This window comes from Thermobia domestica, chromosome 1 (genome assembly GCF_964235325.1).
Source record: "Thermobia domestica chromosome 1, izTheDome1.hap1.1, whole genome shotgun sequence".
Lineage (NCBI taxonomy): Eukaryota > Metazoa > Arthropoda > Insecta > Zygentoma > Lepismatidae > Thermobia > Thermobia domestica.
In genome coordinates, this window is record NC_137454.1 from 364,494,008 (window position 1) to 364,510,777 (window position 16,770).

The window sequence follows — 16,770 nt, forward strand, 5'->3', positions numbered from 1 at the left end:
TTAGGCGTTTATGTTGTTTTGAATATCTCAGCATGTATTTGTCCTACCGACATGAAAATTGTTGGACGTGCAGAGCTAAAACTTTGTCCTTTTAACATTTTTGCTTAAAACCACATGAAAGAGGTGAAATTAGAGCCTACGCTAGCAACATTTTTGGACATTGAAAACATGTTTGGGAACAGGAAACAACTGGTCTGAATTTGTGTGTGCGTATAGTCCGGAGTCATAAGTTTATACACAAAAATTTGCAGACTTGTAGCTGCTCCCAAATGTCTGTAAAAAATTCGTAAACTTGTGGAATTATGCTAATTTGGCATATTTCACTGTCCAATATCTCCAATGTTCCTCGATGAAAAAAAATCTGAAATTTGGGGAATAGTTACTCCTTTAGTGTACCATAACACACAACAAAGCGCGTTTTGTGTGTTTAAGCAGAAGGGGGTCAAAGTATTAACGAATGACGTCATACTCTAGGAGGTGTTTTGTTCACAAATTCAACTGGAAATTTGTTGCTGTGAAGTAAAATAAAGTAGGATGAATGGTTATTCCACCCAAGGCTCTCAAGCTCGTTTCTTTCCTCTAGTTGTAACACTGTCTTATCACACCCACAGCAGCACTGATGAAGAATGCCGCTATCAGCAGAAGGCGAAAGTCAAAATGCACACTTGACAAAAAGTCCGTAAGCTCTTGCTGCTTGCTATATCAATGATATTCAATCCTGTTTATTCTTATTTTAACTGTCAACTCATGCAGGAAACTGTTATCCTTTCGTTTGATCTACATTCTCCAGTCAGTGTTTACAGCGAGAATTTTTTCTATCGAGGCTCGTTGAAGATATTGGACAGTGAAATATGCCAAATTAGCATAATTCCGCAACTTTACGAATTTTATCATTACTTTGGAAGCAGCTACAGGTCTGCAAATTTTTGTGTATAAACATATGACTCCGGACTACATCCAGGCAGAAATTCAGACCTCTACGTCAATAGCTTCCTCTTCCCAAACATGTCTTCAATGTCCAAAAATGTTGCTAGTGTAGGCCCTGATTTCACCCCTTTCAACTGATTTTAGGCAAAAATGTTTAGAGGGCAAAGTTTTAGCTCTGCACAAGTTGGGGACGTCCAACAATTTTCATGTCGGTAGGACAAATACATGCTGAGATATTCAAAGCAACGTAAACGCCTAAAAACGAGAAAACGCAAAATGGCGCCAGCCGCTGCGTAGCTACGAGACGTTTTAAAATCCCAATGATCGTGGGTTTGAAGTATTCTTATATAGGATAAAAATTCATGAAAAAAATTAGAGTTTTTGGAGATGGTCGAGCGGCACATGCTTGATTACTTAAAATGGATTGACTCCATGCTTAAAGTCAGAGTATTCCTCCTTCAAGTAATAATTCAGTTAGCAAATGTATTGACTTTATTACTCACTGGTTGGAGTCTCACCAACTAAAAAGATCATTTTCTGGAACTTTATTCTTTTTTAAGAAAATAAATCGTAAATTTGTAAGCATCGAAATCCTTTTTTAAAGCAGACCCAGAGGGAAAGTTCATGAAAATTTACACGAAAGAAAAAAATGAAAAAAAGATATGCATAAAATAAGTTTATTTTCAGAGTTTTGTCTCAAATTTTACACATGTAGTCTCCTTGTCCGCCCGCCTGTCCTGGAGACAAAAAAAAAAAAAGTCTCAAAGACTACCTGATGGATCACAATCATTTTTAGTTGGCGAATGTAGAAAGTTTAAAGTAAGGAGTTAGATGCTAATGGATCCCTTTGTACTATGCAACCCAACTGTGCGTATACGTCATGCTGGTTGCATACCACACACAACTTTACGTTATACAGGGTGGAGCGGAGTTGAGTTGATTTTAGTTTAGCGTCCCTTTCAGCAGCGAGGCTATATGAGACGTGGACCTACTGATTAACGTGGAATCTGAACCACATGAGCTCCCGCCGGGAATCGAACCTGGGTCTCCCACGCCAAAGGCGCGTACGCCAACCGCTCACCCACGGAGGAGCTCTAGGGTGGAGCGGAGCCGACTGACACATTTCAAAACTTGGATATTGCGCAGACGCTATAGCTTGGACTAGGTTGGGGGTTGGAAGCGGATAGGATTCCATTTCATAACAATGATGTGACAATTATAATTGACTATTGGAACAATGTCAGCAAACAATGAAATGTTGTTTCAACAATTGCTGTATTGAATTATACAACGATGTCCATGGTAAAAAAAAGCCTTATGACATTCTTATGAAATGACATCCTACGCACTTCCTGTCTCCCACTTGCAACCCAGTCCAAGCTCTCGCGCCTGCGCAATCTTCAACTTCGAAATCTGTCAGTCGGCTCCGCGTCACCCTGTAAAAGCGACAATGTTACTCATTTTATTTTCTATTCTGTGAAAATTTTGTTACGTCGGATGATTGACGGCAGACATCTTTCGGCCTAGGGGGCGGCGAAACATTAATCCGGCCCGGCCGTTAAGGGAAGTTCGGTTGCATTTTAATTCTCGATAATAATAATAATAATAATAATAATAATAATAATAATAATAATAATAATAAACTCTATACTCTATGGAACCCGGAGGTTCAATGCCGCGTTCACAAAAGCTCTCTATAGACTTGTGTCCTTAGCCAACTGAATATAGTTGCTTCTTTGTATTCCTATTTCTGTGAGAACCATCTTAATATTGTCCTCTCATCTGGGCTTAGGTCTTCCTAATGGTCCTTTTTCCGATTGGATTTTCAATTAAAACTTTGAAAGCGTTCCTACTTTCTTCCATTCTGGCTACATGACCTGCCCACCTGAGTCTCTTAGATTTGATGACCCTAACAATATTTGGTAAACGGTACAAATTATGCAGTTCTTTGTTATGAACTTTCCGCATTCCCTATTCCCGTTGTTCTTGGGTCCGAATAATAATAATAATAATAATAATAATAATAATAATAATAATAATAATAATAATAATAATAATAAAACATACCATCTATTATTTCACAATCGTGAGTGCAACGGTGAATTCTTCTGTATACGCAAAAAAAATGTGCATTTTTAATTTTAAAAAATAAATCATAAGTGATGTATTTTATCATAGGTTATGAAAATTTTTCTAACATACGTTTGCAACGCTGTTCTTGTAACCTCCCCTTTTTCTTCCTCCTCCTCTTCTTACTTTATCCGCCTCTTCGCATCATAATTTGTGTTACCCTTTATTGGTTTTGTTTTGTTGTTTGTGTCAAACCATTTCTTTCATCCATATATTATAAAACGTCTCTCTCTGAACGATACGAGAAAAATTCTTTGAATTGTTTTAGGGGGACTCGTAGCAAGAGAAAAAAAATATAATCATAATAATGAAAAAAAAGAGAAAAAAAATTAAAAAGTAAGTAGAAGAAATAAAGGTTGCAATATTATGAAAATTACTTTGGCGAACAAAAGAAATGTATAATTGGCTCTGATTTACATTTACCTTCCTCTGTCCCTTACTTCACGTCTTCTTTTTTTTTTTTTTAATAAAAGAGATCCTTTTAGCTGATTACATAATAGCAACAGAAAGAATGAATTGTTTATTGAAATGGGCTGAAGGTAAGCTAGTTGTGAGCCTGTAACGATTGTGTTAGACTCCCTCCCAGCTTCTTTCTCTCTGTCTGCCCCATTTATAATATTTGTTCTGACAGCATACGTAATATTATATCGTTAAAAAAAAAGTGGAAGGGAATAAGGAGACAAATGGCTTGACCATCAACTATAATAGATGAAAAAGTGGTTCATTTAAGTGTGGGTGTGGGCACTAGACGGAAGTTGTTAAGATGGAAATAAAAACAAGAGCGTTTAGTTATGATTGCACTTTAGATTGTATCTAATTGCTTTCGACATCATGGTACGCAAAACAAAGATGTACGGGCAATAAGGACCTAGTTATATATAGTTACTATATTAAAGAAAAAAAAATAGTATCTTTAGTAATACACAAAGCATTCAAATTTTTTGCAGCCTGCGTTGAATATACGTACTAAATAAAAACTTTCTCTACAGAAGTTTAATCCTGTGAGAACTACCAGAGATACCCACAGGCGGGTTTTAGGGTGCAGGTTAAACCGATGAGACTATTTCGGGGATACAGGTTTTCATTGAAAATCATACAAACTATACGATGGAAAATTTGGTAGGGAGAAAGGTTCACTTGAGTTTTAAAAATGCGAGGGATTACAAGGCGTTTGGGGGTTCCTTCGCCCGAAAAAAAAAAACTCACCTTTGAGTAGCTTTAAAATGTAGCTAACATGCAGCCAGAATGGGCTAAATTATAAGTTTATCTTAAAACATTTTTCATTATTAAGAAATTAATATTTCTTGGTTGAAACTGTGAACATCCGAACGAGCTTTGTGATTCCAGAATAGACTGCTATTCAAGGAAAACAACGATTCTATTTCCATAAACAAGCACGCGGATGTCACAGAAACACACTTTCACCAACTTAAATTTAAAATCTATATAGGTAAACAAGGATGTTTACCTGATATAAAAGCAAAACTTCAGAAAGTTTAGGTGTCCAGAAATCATTATCTGCTAGAGGGTATACGCCGCCGCTCAGCGTGTGTGCCACTCAAGAGGACCCGACGCCAACACCTTGGTTATGTAGAAGCAGCCCCAGAAGTTCAAGAAGCTGAACCGGTCTTCGTCCGAGTCTTGAAAGACGTCCCTGCATTAGACGACCCCCAGGGAGGACTTCTAGTTCACAAGTCCAGATCCATTGAGGGAGAAGACGAGGGCAGCCGTCAGCCATCTTCGAACCCAGGACCACGAAGTCCAGAGCTGAGCAGCGAGACCCTGCGAGTATGCGAGGCTACGCCTAGGAAAGAAGAGGAATAGTCTTCCGGCGGGTTTGAAGTAAGGACTCAAACATTCCAAACAAGTGATAAAGTGCGTCGTAAATTTATCATCCAAAAGTGACCACAGTAAGCCAGTTCTATTGGACAGAATCCAGCGGATAAAACGTGAGTAAACAAAACCATATTTTGATTTATTCTCAAAGAGGTTTGTTCGAGGAAAAAGGAAGCTAATATTCTATTTACGCACATAGCCTTGCATTGGCATGTTTTAATTTATCAGTCTCATTTGGTTAGCCTTCAGCTAACGAGACAACCGGTCAGAAACCGAGACCCTTCAGGTCAACGCTGTAACGTATATCCTGTTTCTAAATATAAATTTATATTAGTACTACAATTATTTTGGAAGGATATTAACACGTTACACGCGCACCTGCCTCCGCAAAGACAACTTAAACGTGCACGCTGGAAGGAAGGAGAATTTAATTCCCCCACTAAAAAATAAATTATGATTATGTCGGTATAGTTCAAGTAACTGAACAAAAGTGGGAACTTATTAAATCCAATAGCTACTAGTAAAAATACTCTCATAGCACGCCAGGTAAACTAAGCTCTACATTAGTCAAATAATAGAGTTAAATCGGATATTATCAACTTTATATCTGTAAACTCGAACAATATAATTAATTGCCAAATTTTGAGAATACAAAAAATAACACAAAATGAATTTAATTTAGATCACAAAATTGAGAACTCAACTATAAAACTCATTATCATTCAAATATCGACCAGCGATAGCAGCATAGAAACAACCACAATGTTAAATGGCGTACTAACTTGCCAAGAGAAATTCTAGAAAATAATTTACTTACAGTAGGTATTCCAGTTATAAACCAAAGCTTTTTCAGCAATAAACTCACATATTCACAATTTATCAAATACACTATCAACACTTAATTTAATTTAGAAGCCGATTAGGTTGAAACATATTCAATTTTGACACCAAATATAATCGTTTTCCTTCCTATTTGATAGCTGCCTGTGATCTGACGATCCCAGGTAGCGCTGCACTTGAACAAAATTATCATTCCAAAAAGTACCACCAGAGGTCATTGAGAACCATAGCTTTTCTTGAAATGATTTAAATCTCAGTTAGGATACTATGATTATTACAATTCGGTGCAAAACTTGTTATCTCGTTTTAATAACCGAAAAATCGAGGATAATTACAATTTACAATTATTATTTTAGAAAATTCAAAACCTTGACTATAAATGACATATTACACACATCCTGCCCTCCCGAATTAAAAAGTTAACCTTTTTAATATAAATGTTCCTAAATTATAATCCATTTAATAAGCAATTGCCATAAGGTAACTACTCATAATATCTCCGTTAGTTGATTTGAATCATCCACTCCATCATTCATACCTAACCCCCAAAAAGAAAAAGAAAAAGAAACGAACTAAACAAAATCAAATACTAATAATAATGAGAATCATCCATCGCCATACAAAATACATTCACTCATGGACCTCTACTTCTAATCCATCACCCGTTAATAATTATGGCAATTAACTCATTAATAAATTATAATAATACAGCCTAAATTATTTTTATTCTTGTCTAATATCGGAGAGATTAATTTCAAATCTTATTCCTCATAAGCATTATCAAACTAATTATCAATACTCAAATTAACAAAATTTAGCTGACTCGGAAATGCAGAATTGATTTTTTTTTTTTTTTGTTTTTTTTACAGATATTGGCTCTCCAAAACATCCATTTAGGCAATAAACAATAAAAACATACTACTTACATACAGCTGACAAATTCTGCAATAATTGACAATATCCGAAACCAAACTTATTCATGGACACATACATACATCAATGGTAGTCGCGACAATACACAAAACACGGCATTGCAGGCCTGCAATAGAAATAACAATTACTATTTGATCAAAACAAATAATACACAAACAAATACACAACCAAACTAAAACTGTGGTAAGCGGTAACACTGACTGAGATACTCTAAATTAGCCGAATATTTTTTTTTTTTTATGTTGCAGTTACATCTCTTCTCTCTCGATACTTTTTAGTAAGGGCTACATGTGACCTACGAACATCATTAGGATTAGCATCAGATCTAATTTGAACACTGTTCTGACCCAGGAATTTGACCAATGTGTATGGGCCCTCCCAACGATAAGCCAAGCTCTTATTAAACTTGTCCACCAATGATGACTTCACTTGCGATTTTATTAATAATTTATCCCCCACCTTATAATCAACAGGAATTCTCTTTTTATCATATAACGCCTTCCTCCTCTTCCACACTAACTCCATATTACGCATCGCCGATGCCCAAATTTCACCTTTATTCTTATCCACAAATATTTTATCCACATTCCACTTAGTGTCAAGAGGGTCACACACATTATACCCGTATACCATATCCACTGGACTACACTTTAGTTCTGTGTGGATCGAATTATTGAGTGAAAATTCAATTTCGTGTATGCCCTTATCCCACTGTTGTTGTTTATCATGGAAAAATATCTTTAACCCATTTTTCACAGAACGTATGTATCTTTCACTCAAATTCGAAAACGCTGCGTAAGGGGAAATCCTGATATCTTTGATTCCTTGACTATATAAAAAGTCCGTGAACAATTTAGATACAAAAATCGAGTGACAATCATGGGCGAAAGCATGTATAAACCCATGCCTACACATTAACCTATACATCTTATTTATAATACTTTGGCTGGACAAAACTTTAATAGGTTCCAGATAAACGAAACGTGAACAGCCATCTACTATAATTAAACAATAACGTCCTGATTTTGATCTTGTTATTGGCCCAATTACATCTCCATACCAAAGACCGTTTACAGTCTTTTCATATTCTGATACTAGCAACCCCATCTTTTTCCTATTTTCGGCTTTTGCTAATTGACATTCTTTACAAGTGGTTACGTATTCCTTAATATCTTTCAAGATACCAGGCCATGTATAGCGCGAGGCTAATTTCCCAATCGTACGGCTCACCCCTCCGTGACCACCGGGCAAAATTTGTCCATGATAGAATTCCAACAATACTCTCCATAAATTTTTGGGAACACAAACCTTATAGGGATTCTTATATGCTTTTGTTTTCTTACAAAGTATTCCGTTTACCAATTTATAACCTTCTACCTGTTGTTTGCTTTCCAATTTTTTAATTATTTCCGACAGAAAAGGATCTTTATACTGATGCTCCTTAATAGATAAAGATGCATAGGGCATATCCCACATATTTACCATACATAGGTTTTGCATTTCCTCATCACTAGATTGTACATTCTCAATCAATTCGAAATCATGGGTGTTATATACTCTAGAAATAAAATCAGATGTTACATTTAAATTTGACGATATGTGCTTAACATCAAAATGAAAGGCAAACAACCTATGCAATAAGCTACCATATTTTTTTACACGTTTAATATTCTTGAGGGCATAAGACAAACTTTGATTATCTACTAATAATTCAAATTTATTATGTAAATAGATTTTAAATCGTTCTAGAGTCTCCACTACTGACATCAATTCAAGCAAATAAATGGGCTTACTATAATCATAAGGACGTAATTTTCGACTGAAATACGCTACAGGTCTCAAGTAGCCTTCTGAATCGTACTGTTGGATCACCCCTCCAAGACTTTTTAATGATGAATCGCAACACACTATAAACTTTTGGTTTAAATCGGGTAATTTAAGCACTATGTGGGATTCGAACATTGCCTTGATATCATCTAAGGCTTTTTTCTGGGCGGGTCCCCAATGAAATGCCACCTTAGGAGATCTCAATTCATTTATTGGATGCATTATTTCATGAAAACCAGGCACGAACCTTGAGTAATATTGCAAGAATGAACATAAGCGCAACACCCCCCGACGATTTTTGGGTGCTGGTAAGTTTCGTATAATATCTAGGCGAGCAGGATCCATTTCAAATTTATTATATTCAATAATATGACCTAAATAAGAAATTCTAGTTTGAAACATAACACTTTTATCAAGTGACAGCGTAATACCATTTTCACGAAAAATATTCAACACTTTTGTCAACAATTTCTTATGCAAAACAATATCTTTAGAAACCAGTACGACATCATCAAAAAACCACTCCAATCCTTCCTCTTTTAAGGGATATAACAAGTCTGTCATAAGTTTTGACAACAAGTAAGACCCCACAGATAATCCGAAAGGTAAATAACGAAATTGAAAAAGGCCTCTGTGCGTCAAAAACGCAGTATACTGGCGCGAATTCTCAGATATCTTCAGTTGTAGATAAGCTTTACGTAGATCGATCACACTAAAGATACGCCCTTGAGATAATTGTGCAATAACATCCTCAATAAGCGGAGTATATTGAGAATTAACCAACAGTCTGTCATTCAAACCTTTGTAATTGACTACTAATCTTCTTCCCCCACTCTTATTTTTAACTAAAAATGCAGGAAAAGCCCAACAACTATTACTTTTTTCAATAATGTTCTGTTCTAACCAATCATCAATAATTTTATCCATCTCCTTCTGTTCACTACGTGAAATCGGATATGCTTTATTTCGAATAGGGGTTTCATCAGTCACTTTTAATTCATACTCAAAGTTTTTAACTGTTCCAATACGATCACTGAAAACGTCAGAATAATTAGCAACCAATTCACTTACATACCTTGGTAAATCAGGATCTTCATTCACCAACTTGGGATCGACCAAAACCTTGGTAGCCTGCCTATTAGGAGTTCTCGTATCCTCTCGTACATTGGATCCATCCCCCTGTGTACCAGACTGTTGAAAATTATGTACCACCGCCCTGGATGTAGCTCTGCTGTTTGAACCTGTTTCTGCTTGCACACCATCGCGAGACGCCTGATGTTCCACAAACCATTTAGAAGTCGGAACCTTATGGGACCTGGAATGATTAGTTTCTGCGGCAGAATCATTTTTCAAAAGAGTAGGGGTATTATTTAACCTTATTGGAACTTTAACTTTTCCACCATCTATTATAAATTGTTTCTTGTTAATGTCTATTGCTCCTTTAAGAAAACTAATTCCGTCTATTCCTATAATAAACTTAGGTGACAAGTTTTTATGCAAAAAGAATTTAAGTTTGTAAGTTAAACCACCAATTTTTATCGGTAGAACAACACATTGATCTAAATAAAGCACTTCCTTTCCAATCCCCACTCCACGAAAAGTATCTTTAATATATTGCACTCTCCAGTTAGTGTTTTGTTCCCATTCTTTAAAAGAGTCTATATCACAAAGATTCACTGTACTGCAAGTATCTAAGGCTCCTTCTAACTTTCGTCCCAAAAAATACGCATCGATAAATGTAGCTATAGGTTTCCTATTATCCTCGGTTGACGTTCTATTCATCAAGGCCGCCTGTTGTTTTTGTTGTTGCTTTTTATACATACAATTTATAACCTTATGATCCCCGCCACAAAAATAACATTTTATTCTCTTTTTACACTCAATAGAAAAATTTGACCCGCACATTTCATCATAGACTAATTTTGATCTTTCATAATTCACATATTTAACAACTTCCTCATATAGTTCTTGATAAGTTGATGGAATATTATATTTAAAGATTGCGTATCTAATATCTGGTTTCATACCCTGTAAAACATTCACTTTAATACCCTCTTCATTTAGAGTGCCTTGAAACACCACATAAGCATCATAAATATTGCTGATATATTCTAATATATTTTCATTCTTGCTCTGAATACGTTCAACAAACAATCTATTTATTTCTCGTAAGCCTAATGGTGTCAACAGAGAAGTTCGTAAGGCACGACATACCTCCAACCAGTCATTAACATTGCCCAACAACTTAAGTAATTCTGTATTTAATAACCCAGTAGTTTTTCCAATAGCCAACATCATAATACATTCTAAGGGAAACAACCTCAGTTTATTAATTTTATAAACAGAAAGCAAAAACTGAAAGAGTTCTATATCTTTGCTTCCATCACAAAAGGGTATATTACGAGCAAAATCGTTTAAAGATTTTTGTGCTGAATGAGTAACAAGTTTACTTAAATCTGTTCTCAAAACAGAAGCATTAGTATTGCTTGTGAAATTATTTACAACCGATTCTGAAGGAAATATCTGAGTTCCAGCCAAGTGCGAACGAATTGCTCGTATTTGTGCTGATAAGCTACCACCAGCTGTTGGAGGTGAACGGCCTTGACCGCCGACTGCTGTTTGCTCGTGGCCACCAGACACCCCCGGGCGACTAGGCGAAGTCTTAATACAAACATTATCACTCTGATTTTTATTGCCACTTGCAATAACAAATGAATCATTTTCTACCGTATTATTCTTTCTAGCGTCATTCAAAACGCCAAGATCACTAGCGTGATTTTCCACACTAGGATTTGTCAATTGAGTTTGGTTAATTACTAAAACTCCAGTATCACCATTTTCGAAATGATCAAGTTCAAGACGTAGGTCATGATTAACAGGTCCGGTCGCCATCTTACGAACCACTCGGTGACGCTCAATACAATTTTAATTACTTACTATTTAACTATAATGCAACCCTTTTACAGAATAATCCGGCTCTATCTATCACATAACAAGAAATAATAACATATTTCACATTCCCACTCACCAACTGAGATCACAGGCAGCTATTTAGATTTGTAACGTATATCCTGTTTCTAAATATAAATTTATATTAGTACTACAATTATTTTGGAAGGATATTAACACGTTACACGCGCACCTGCCTCCGCAAAGACAACTTAAACGTGCACGCTGGAAGGAAGGAGAATTTAATTCCCCCACTAAAAAATAAATTATGATTATGTCGGTATAGTTCAAGTAACTGAACAAAAGTGGGAACTTATTAAATCCAATAGCTACTAGTAAAAATACTCTCATAGCACGCCAGGTAAACTAAGCTCTACATTAGTCAAATAATAGAGTTAAATCGGATATTATCAACTTTATATCTGTAAACTCGAACAATATAATTAATTGCCAAATTTTGAGAATACAAAAAATAACACAAAATGAATTTAATTTAGATCACAAAATTGAGAACTCAACTATAAAACTCATTATCATTCAAATATCGACCAGCGATAGCAGCATAGAAACAACCACAATGTTAAATGGCGTACTAACTTGCCAAGAGAAATTCTAGAAAATAATTTACTTACAGTAGGTATTCCAGTTATAAACCAAAGCTTTTTCAGCAATAAACTCACATATTCACAATTTATCAAATACACTATCAACACTTAATTTAATTTAGAAGCCGATTAGGTTGAAACATATTCAATTTTGACACCAAATATAATCGTTTTCCTTCCTATTTGATAGCTGCCTGTGATCTGACGATCCCAGGTAGCGCTGCACTTGAACAAAATTATCATTCCAAAAAGTACCACCAGAGGTCATTGAGAACCATAGCTTTTCTTGAAATGATTTAAATCTCAGTTAGGATACTATGATTATTACAATTCGGTGCAAAACTTGTTATCTCGTTTTAATAACCGAAAAATCGAGGATAATTACAATTTACAATTATTATTTTAGAAAATTCAAAACCTTGACTATAAATGACATATTACAACGCGTAGACCGGCCTTTAGAAATTATAATTATTCCCTTTAATTTTAGAACTCCGGATCTTTCATTAAATTCATTCCTTCATTACATATTCATCCTTTTGTAATAAAATATAAAAACCAAATTCAAATCTTTTATTCAAGTAACTGCATCATCCTGATGCGACATTACTGAGCTTTTAGTAAATTACTCCCCAGGTAATCGGGAGTGTAACTAAGAATCATTAAGCTCTTTAATTAACGACACAGTAAAACCAAAGTATCGTTGTAAAAAAAAATCGCCCGAGAAGAACTCACCCCAAAGCATAAACAACATCTTCTGTATTCTTTCAAAATAAATAATTTGCACCATATGATGAGGTTACTAACAAACTATTAATGTATTAAATAGGAACAAAATCGCTTACATCATTTTTGAGAAAATTAGCTAGAAAAAACTCACCCCCAAGAATAAAGTATCCTTTGTAAATTTTTTCAGGACAAATGAGTTATACCATATTATCAGGTTACTAACGAAATATGTATTTGTATAAACAATATCGTTTGAGTCATTTTTGAGAAAATCGTTTTCAAAAGCTTATCCTTAAGAGTAAACTATCCCTTCTGGATTTTTCCCAGAAAAATGACTTATACCACAGTATAACGTTGTTAATGTAATATTTATTTATGAAATTTAAACAAAATCGTTAGAGCCATTTTCGAGAAAAAATGTATTATTTTATTTTCACTCCTCCTTAAACTACACCTAATTTTGAGGATAAGAAGCAAATTCGAAAATCATCCCTCGGAAAGTTATAAAACTTTAGTTTAAAATTTGGTGCAGATATGTTGAACGATGTGGGCTCTAGGCGATTGAACACATTTACATCGGAACGAACGGGCGGACGGTCGAACAGACATAGAAAAATAACTTTTTCGATATTTAGGGGCCATGAAAAGTGTAAAACAGTTGAACTTTCGAATTCGACTTTCAATTCTCTGTTCTATCGTCGCTCAGAGTAAAAAGTAATAACATCTTATACTAAGGGACAACGTTAATAACATTTGAACGCGGTGCTACGAATTTACTTTAATCGCTGTTAGCAAATGCGGAGTTGCTATGGACTTGTCTATATTATTAAAAATGAGAACGAGATATATCTATTGCTTGCTCACTTGCTTGTGTTATAGTGCGTCTAGTAAGACATACCCCTTTACGAGACAACAACGTCGCGTCGGAATCTTTGTTTCATTGGCCTAGGCGACACCATCATCGATTGTATCTCGCGTTTTAGTTCATCATGTATGGAACAGCTAGGCACTGATCGCGTTATTCGTGGACTTAATTAAAACACGTAGTTCTTATTACCGCGATGACGCCATAAATGGTGGCACATTCCTGCTACCTAACGGTGTATTTACTAACTACTTGCATAAGCAGCAAGATCAGAGTGAATTTGTGCCGCGTGGTGTCGCTATTGTCGACTAACAACAAGCGAAATATTTATGACTTTTTAAAATGTATATGTATTTACACAAAGCGAGGTGAAACCCCCTTTGCAAATCTTTCGAACAAAGCAACACGTACAAGTATTCCAGGTGAAATAAAGTACCAGATACTAGCCAAGCCGAGCCAAGCTGAGTTTGTCCCTGGCGGAGCACAGTATCAAATCGTTATTCCTTGGACCACCGGCTATTTGCTCACCAAATTTATCTCATATTCGGCCAGTGGTTACCGAGAAAAAAGAAGCACCAGATACAGACATTTACTTGAAATCAAACTCTATCTTTTGTAAAGTTTCGCTGCGCTGGGACCTGATAAAAGAGTAAATCCACTGACTGATTTACTCATCAACAGATCTCAGAAACTATGGTACTAGGCGTAGAAGCTTGAAATTTTGAGAAAAAGTTCCCCTTGCAACCTAGGCTGTAAATAGGGCGAAGTTTAGGGAATTGCATATAGTAGGAGGATGAGGTCTTAATTTTTTTTTCTTTTTGCCGTTCGCCAGACATAGAACATTGAAATTGTGTATAAATGTTGTCCTTGCACTCTAGGCTGTAAAATAAGACAAAGTTTCGGGAATTATGTATCCTGAGGGGGATGGGGAGTTTAATTAGTTTCTTTGGTGTTGGCCGGATCTCCGAAACTATAAGGTGCAGATCCACTACGACCAGTCTCACCAGGGAAAGGTCCGAATGGGGCACTCGAGTTGCCGAACGACATGTATCAGTCATGAAAGAGGGTGTGAAACTATGTACATATGCAAATTTATAGCGACTGAGGGCAACATTTAAAAGCAGGAGAGCCGGAAGAAGTATGGCCGACCGTAGGGCTCCCGCTAAGAAATCACTTGTTCTACGCGTGAATGGCTACGGAAATTAAGGTCAAGTGTTTAGTAGTAGATGCATGATAAGATCTGCTATATCTGTAATTAACTTCCTGGCCGCCATATTGAGTGGCCATCTTGAATTCAGATTCACAATGTAAAAGAGAAAGTGGGTAATGCGGCATATGAAATAGCACTGAAATTTTACCAGGAATTCATTGGTGTTAACCTTTCTGCAGTAACTCTATTGTGAGTTAAGAAGTAACCTGCAAGAAAGTCGTGAGGGTATATTTGAACAAACTGCGGAATAATCGGTCGGAATAATGTTGGCACACGATGCACATCTAGAAAAAGATTACAAAGAGGATTTGCATGTGCAAAGAGCTGGTAATATTGCAGTGAAAAAGATGGATAATTGTGACGTTAAAACACCCGACACAAAGGAGGGCTGGGGATTACAGGTACAATTACGACGTAGTTCTTCTCAAAGAAAATAACATATATCATCACATAAGCAAGGATGCTGATAAAGGTACATACCAATTTGTGAGTGACAGTTGATATGATTACTATATATAAGAGCATGATGAAAACACAAGAGATGTTTTCACCTGACACGCTATCATCTATCTCTTACTTTTGATATTCTTCGACCACTGTATTAATATTCACTAATAACTACATTTCTGATCCTCTTCACAGGGATTATTGTTGCACGTCCAAACCTCAAGCACTAATAATGACACAACTATCTGGAGATTCATATTCTCGCCCACAAGAAGAAATAACTTTTCCATATGATGAATTAGAATATACCTTGTCATTTTCTAGTACTTCCTCAACAGTGGCTCACCGACCAAGGGCACATTTACCTTCCTACCAACCACTCTATCTTACTTGACTACTTCACTAATAACGCAGATACTACCTAATGAGCTTTCGCGCATATTTTCTGTCTGCAAACTGGACACACAATAGGTGGCACGGAATCACCTTTGGTCTCTTCTTTCTCTGTCGTCAATTACTATCTTTCCCTTACCTGCAACTATTCTGGATGTAAACACACTTTTCCTTTGGTCTGTATACAAACCAGAGTTCACCAAGCTCTAGCTTTTGCGTCATACTAGTGAGTCTATATCACACAGTTTATATGCGCCCTCTTGCATGTTACTTCTCCACTCACAACAGTTACTACAGATTGGTTAACACCAATGTATTCCTGGTAAAATTTCAGTGTTATTTCATATGCCACATGACCCACTTTTTCTTTTATACTGTGAATCCTAATTCAAGATGGCCTCTTTCAATATGGCGGCCATGATGTTAATTACATATAGCAGATTTTATGCATCTACTACTAAACATTTAGCTTCATTTTTGTGGCCATTAACGCGCGGAACAAGTGATTCCTTAGCTCTCTCTGTTGCGGGGCTCTACGGTCGGCCATATTCCTTTCGGCTCTCCTGCTTTCCCATGTTGCGCTCAGCCGCTATAAATTTGAACATAGTTTCACACTCTCTTTCATACATGTCGTTCGGCAACTCGAGTGCTCCATTTGGATCCTTCCCTGGTCAGTATTAGAATTCGGATAATTTAGGGGTCTACTGTAGTTTCACATTATGGAACGAAACTCAGTTGTTAATACAGAAATATTTTCTTTATTTCTACAAATCTACTACATAATATATTGCATTTTGATCGTGTAAATTAACATTTTTTTGTTTTATTTTTCATTCTAAGCAAAATCATTTTTACATCATGTATTTACTGGAATTGTGTTCACATCTTGCTTTAGCTATCAGTTATCATACTCGTAATTAACTAGACTAAACAATTTAATATAATCAGCAAACAAGAATTTGGTGTTCTAACCAGGTGGGTTCCTGTCACCACGGCATGGCGCGTCCTCAGGTTGCGGATCGAGGAGAAGGCTTCTAGATATAGAGATTAGCTGCGAGTATATTTTAAAAAAAAAAAGA

The 16,770-nt window shown here is 36.0% G+C and overlaps 2 protein-coding genes across 2 annotated transcripts in view; one reads left to right on the top strand and one right to left on the bottom strand.

The window, feature by feature from the left end:
- The first annotated feature begins 4,579 nt into the window (after positions 1-4,579).
- Positions 4,580-16,770, top strand: part of LOC145664240 (uncharacterized) — a 53,839-nt gene continuing 41,648 nt past the window's right edge. The window contains exon 1 of the mRNA XM_081730728.1: positions 4,580-5,006. The gene's annotated coding sequence lies outside the window, so the exon portion shown is untranslated. The remainder of the gene's footprint in view (positions 5,007-16,770) is intronic.
- LOC145664235 (uncharacterized) lies at positions 5,276-12,466 on the bottom strand. Its single transcript, XM_081730715.1, has 2 exons — positions 9,569-12,466; positions 5,276-6,772 (listed from the first exon to the last, which is right to left on the bottom strand). The coding sequence occupies exons 1-2, from the start codon at positions 11,383-11,385 to the stop codon at positions 6,730-6,732; spliced, it is 1,860 nt and encodes a 619-aa protein (XP_081586841.1). The 5' UTR covers positions 11,386-12,466; the 3' UTR covers positions 5,276-6,729.

Bases quoted from the DNA above. Each gene is read 5' to 3' on its own strand.
- LOC145664235 (XM_081730715.1), bottom strand. From the start codon at position 11,385: ATGGCGACCGGACCTGTTAATCATGACCTACGTCTTGAACTTGATCAT. The intron at 6,773-9,568 runs GTATGTAAGTGA...TTTCTATTGCAG, and splicing joins GAAGATCCTGATTTACCAAG to GCCTGCAATGCCGTGTTTTG.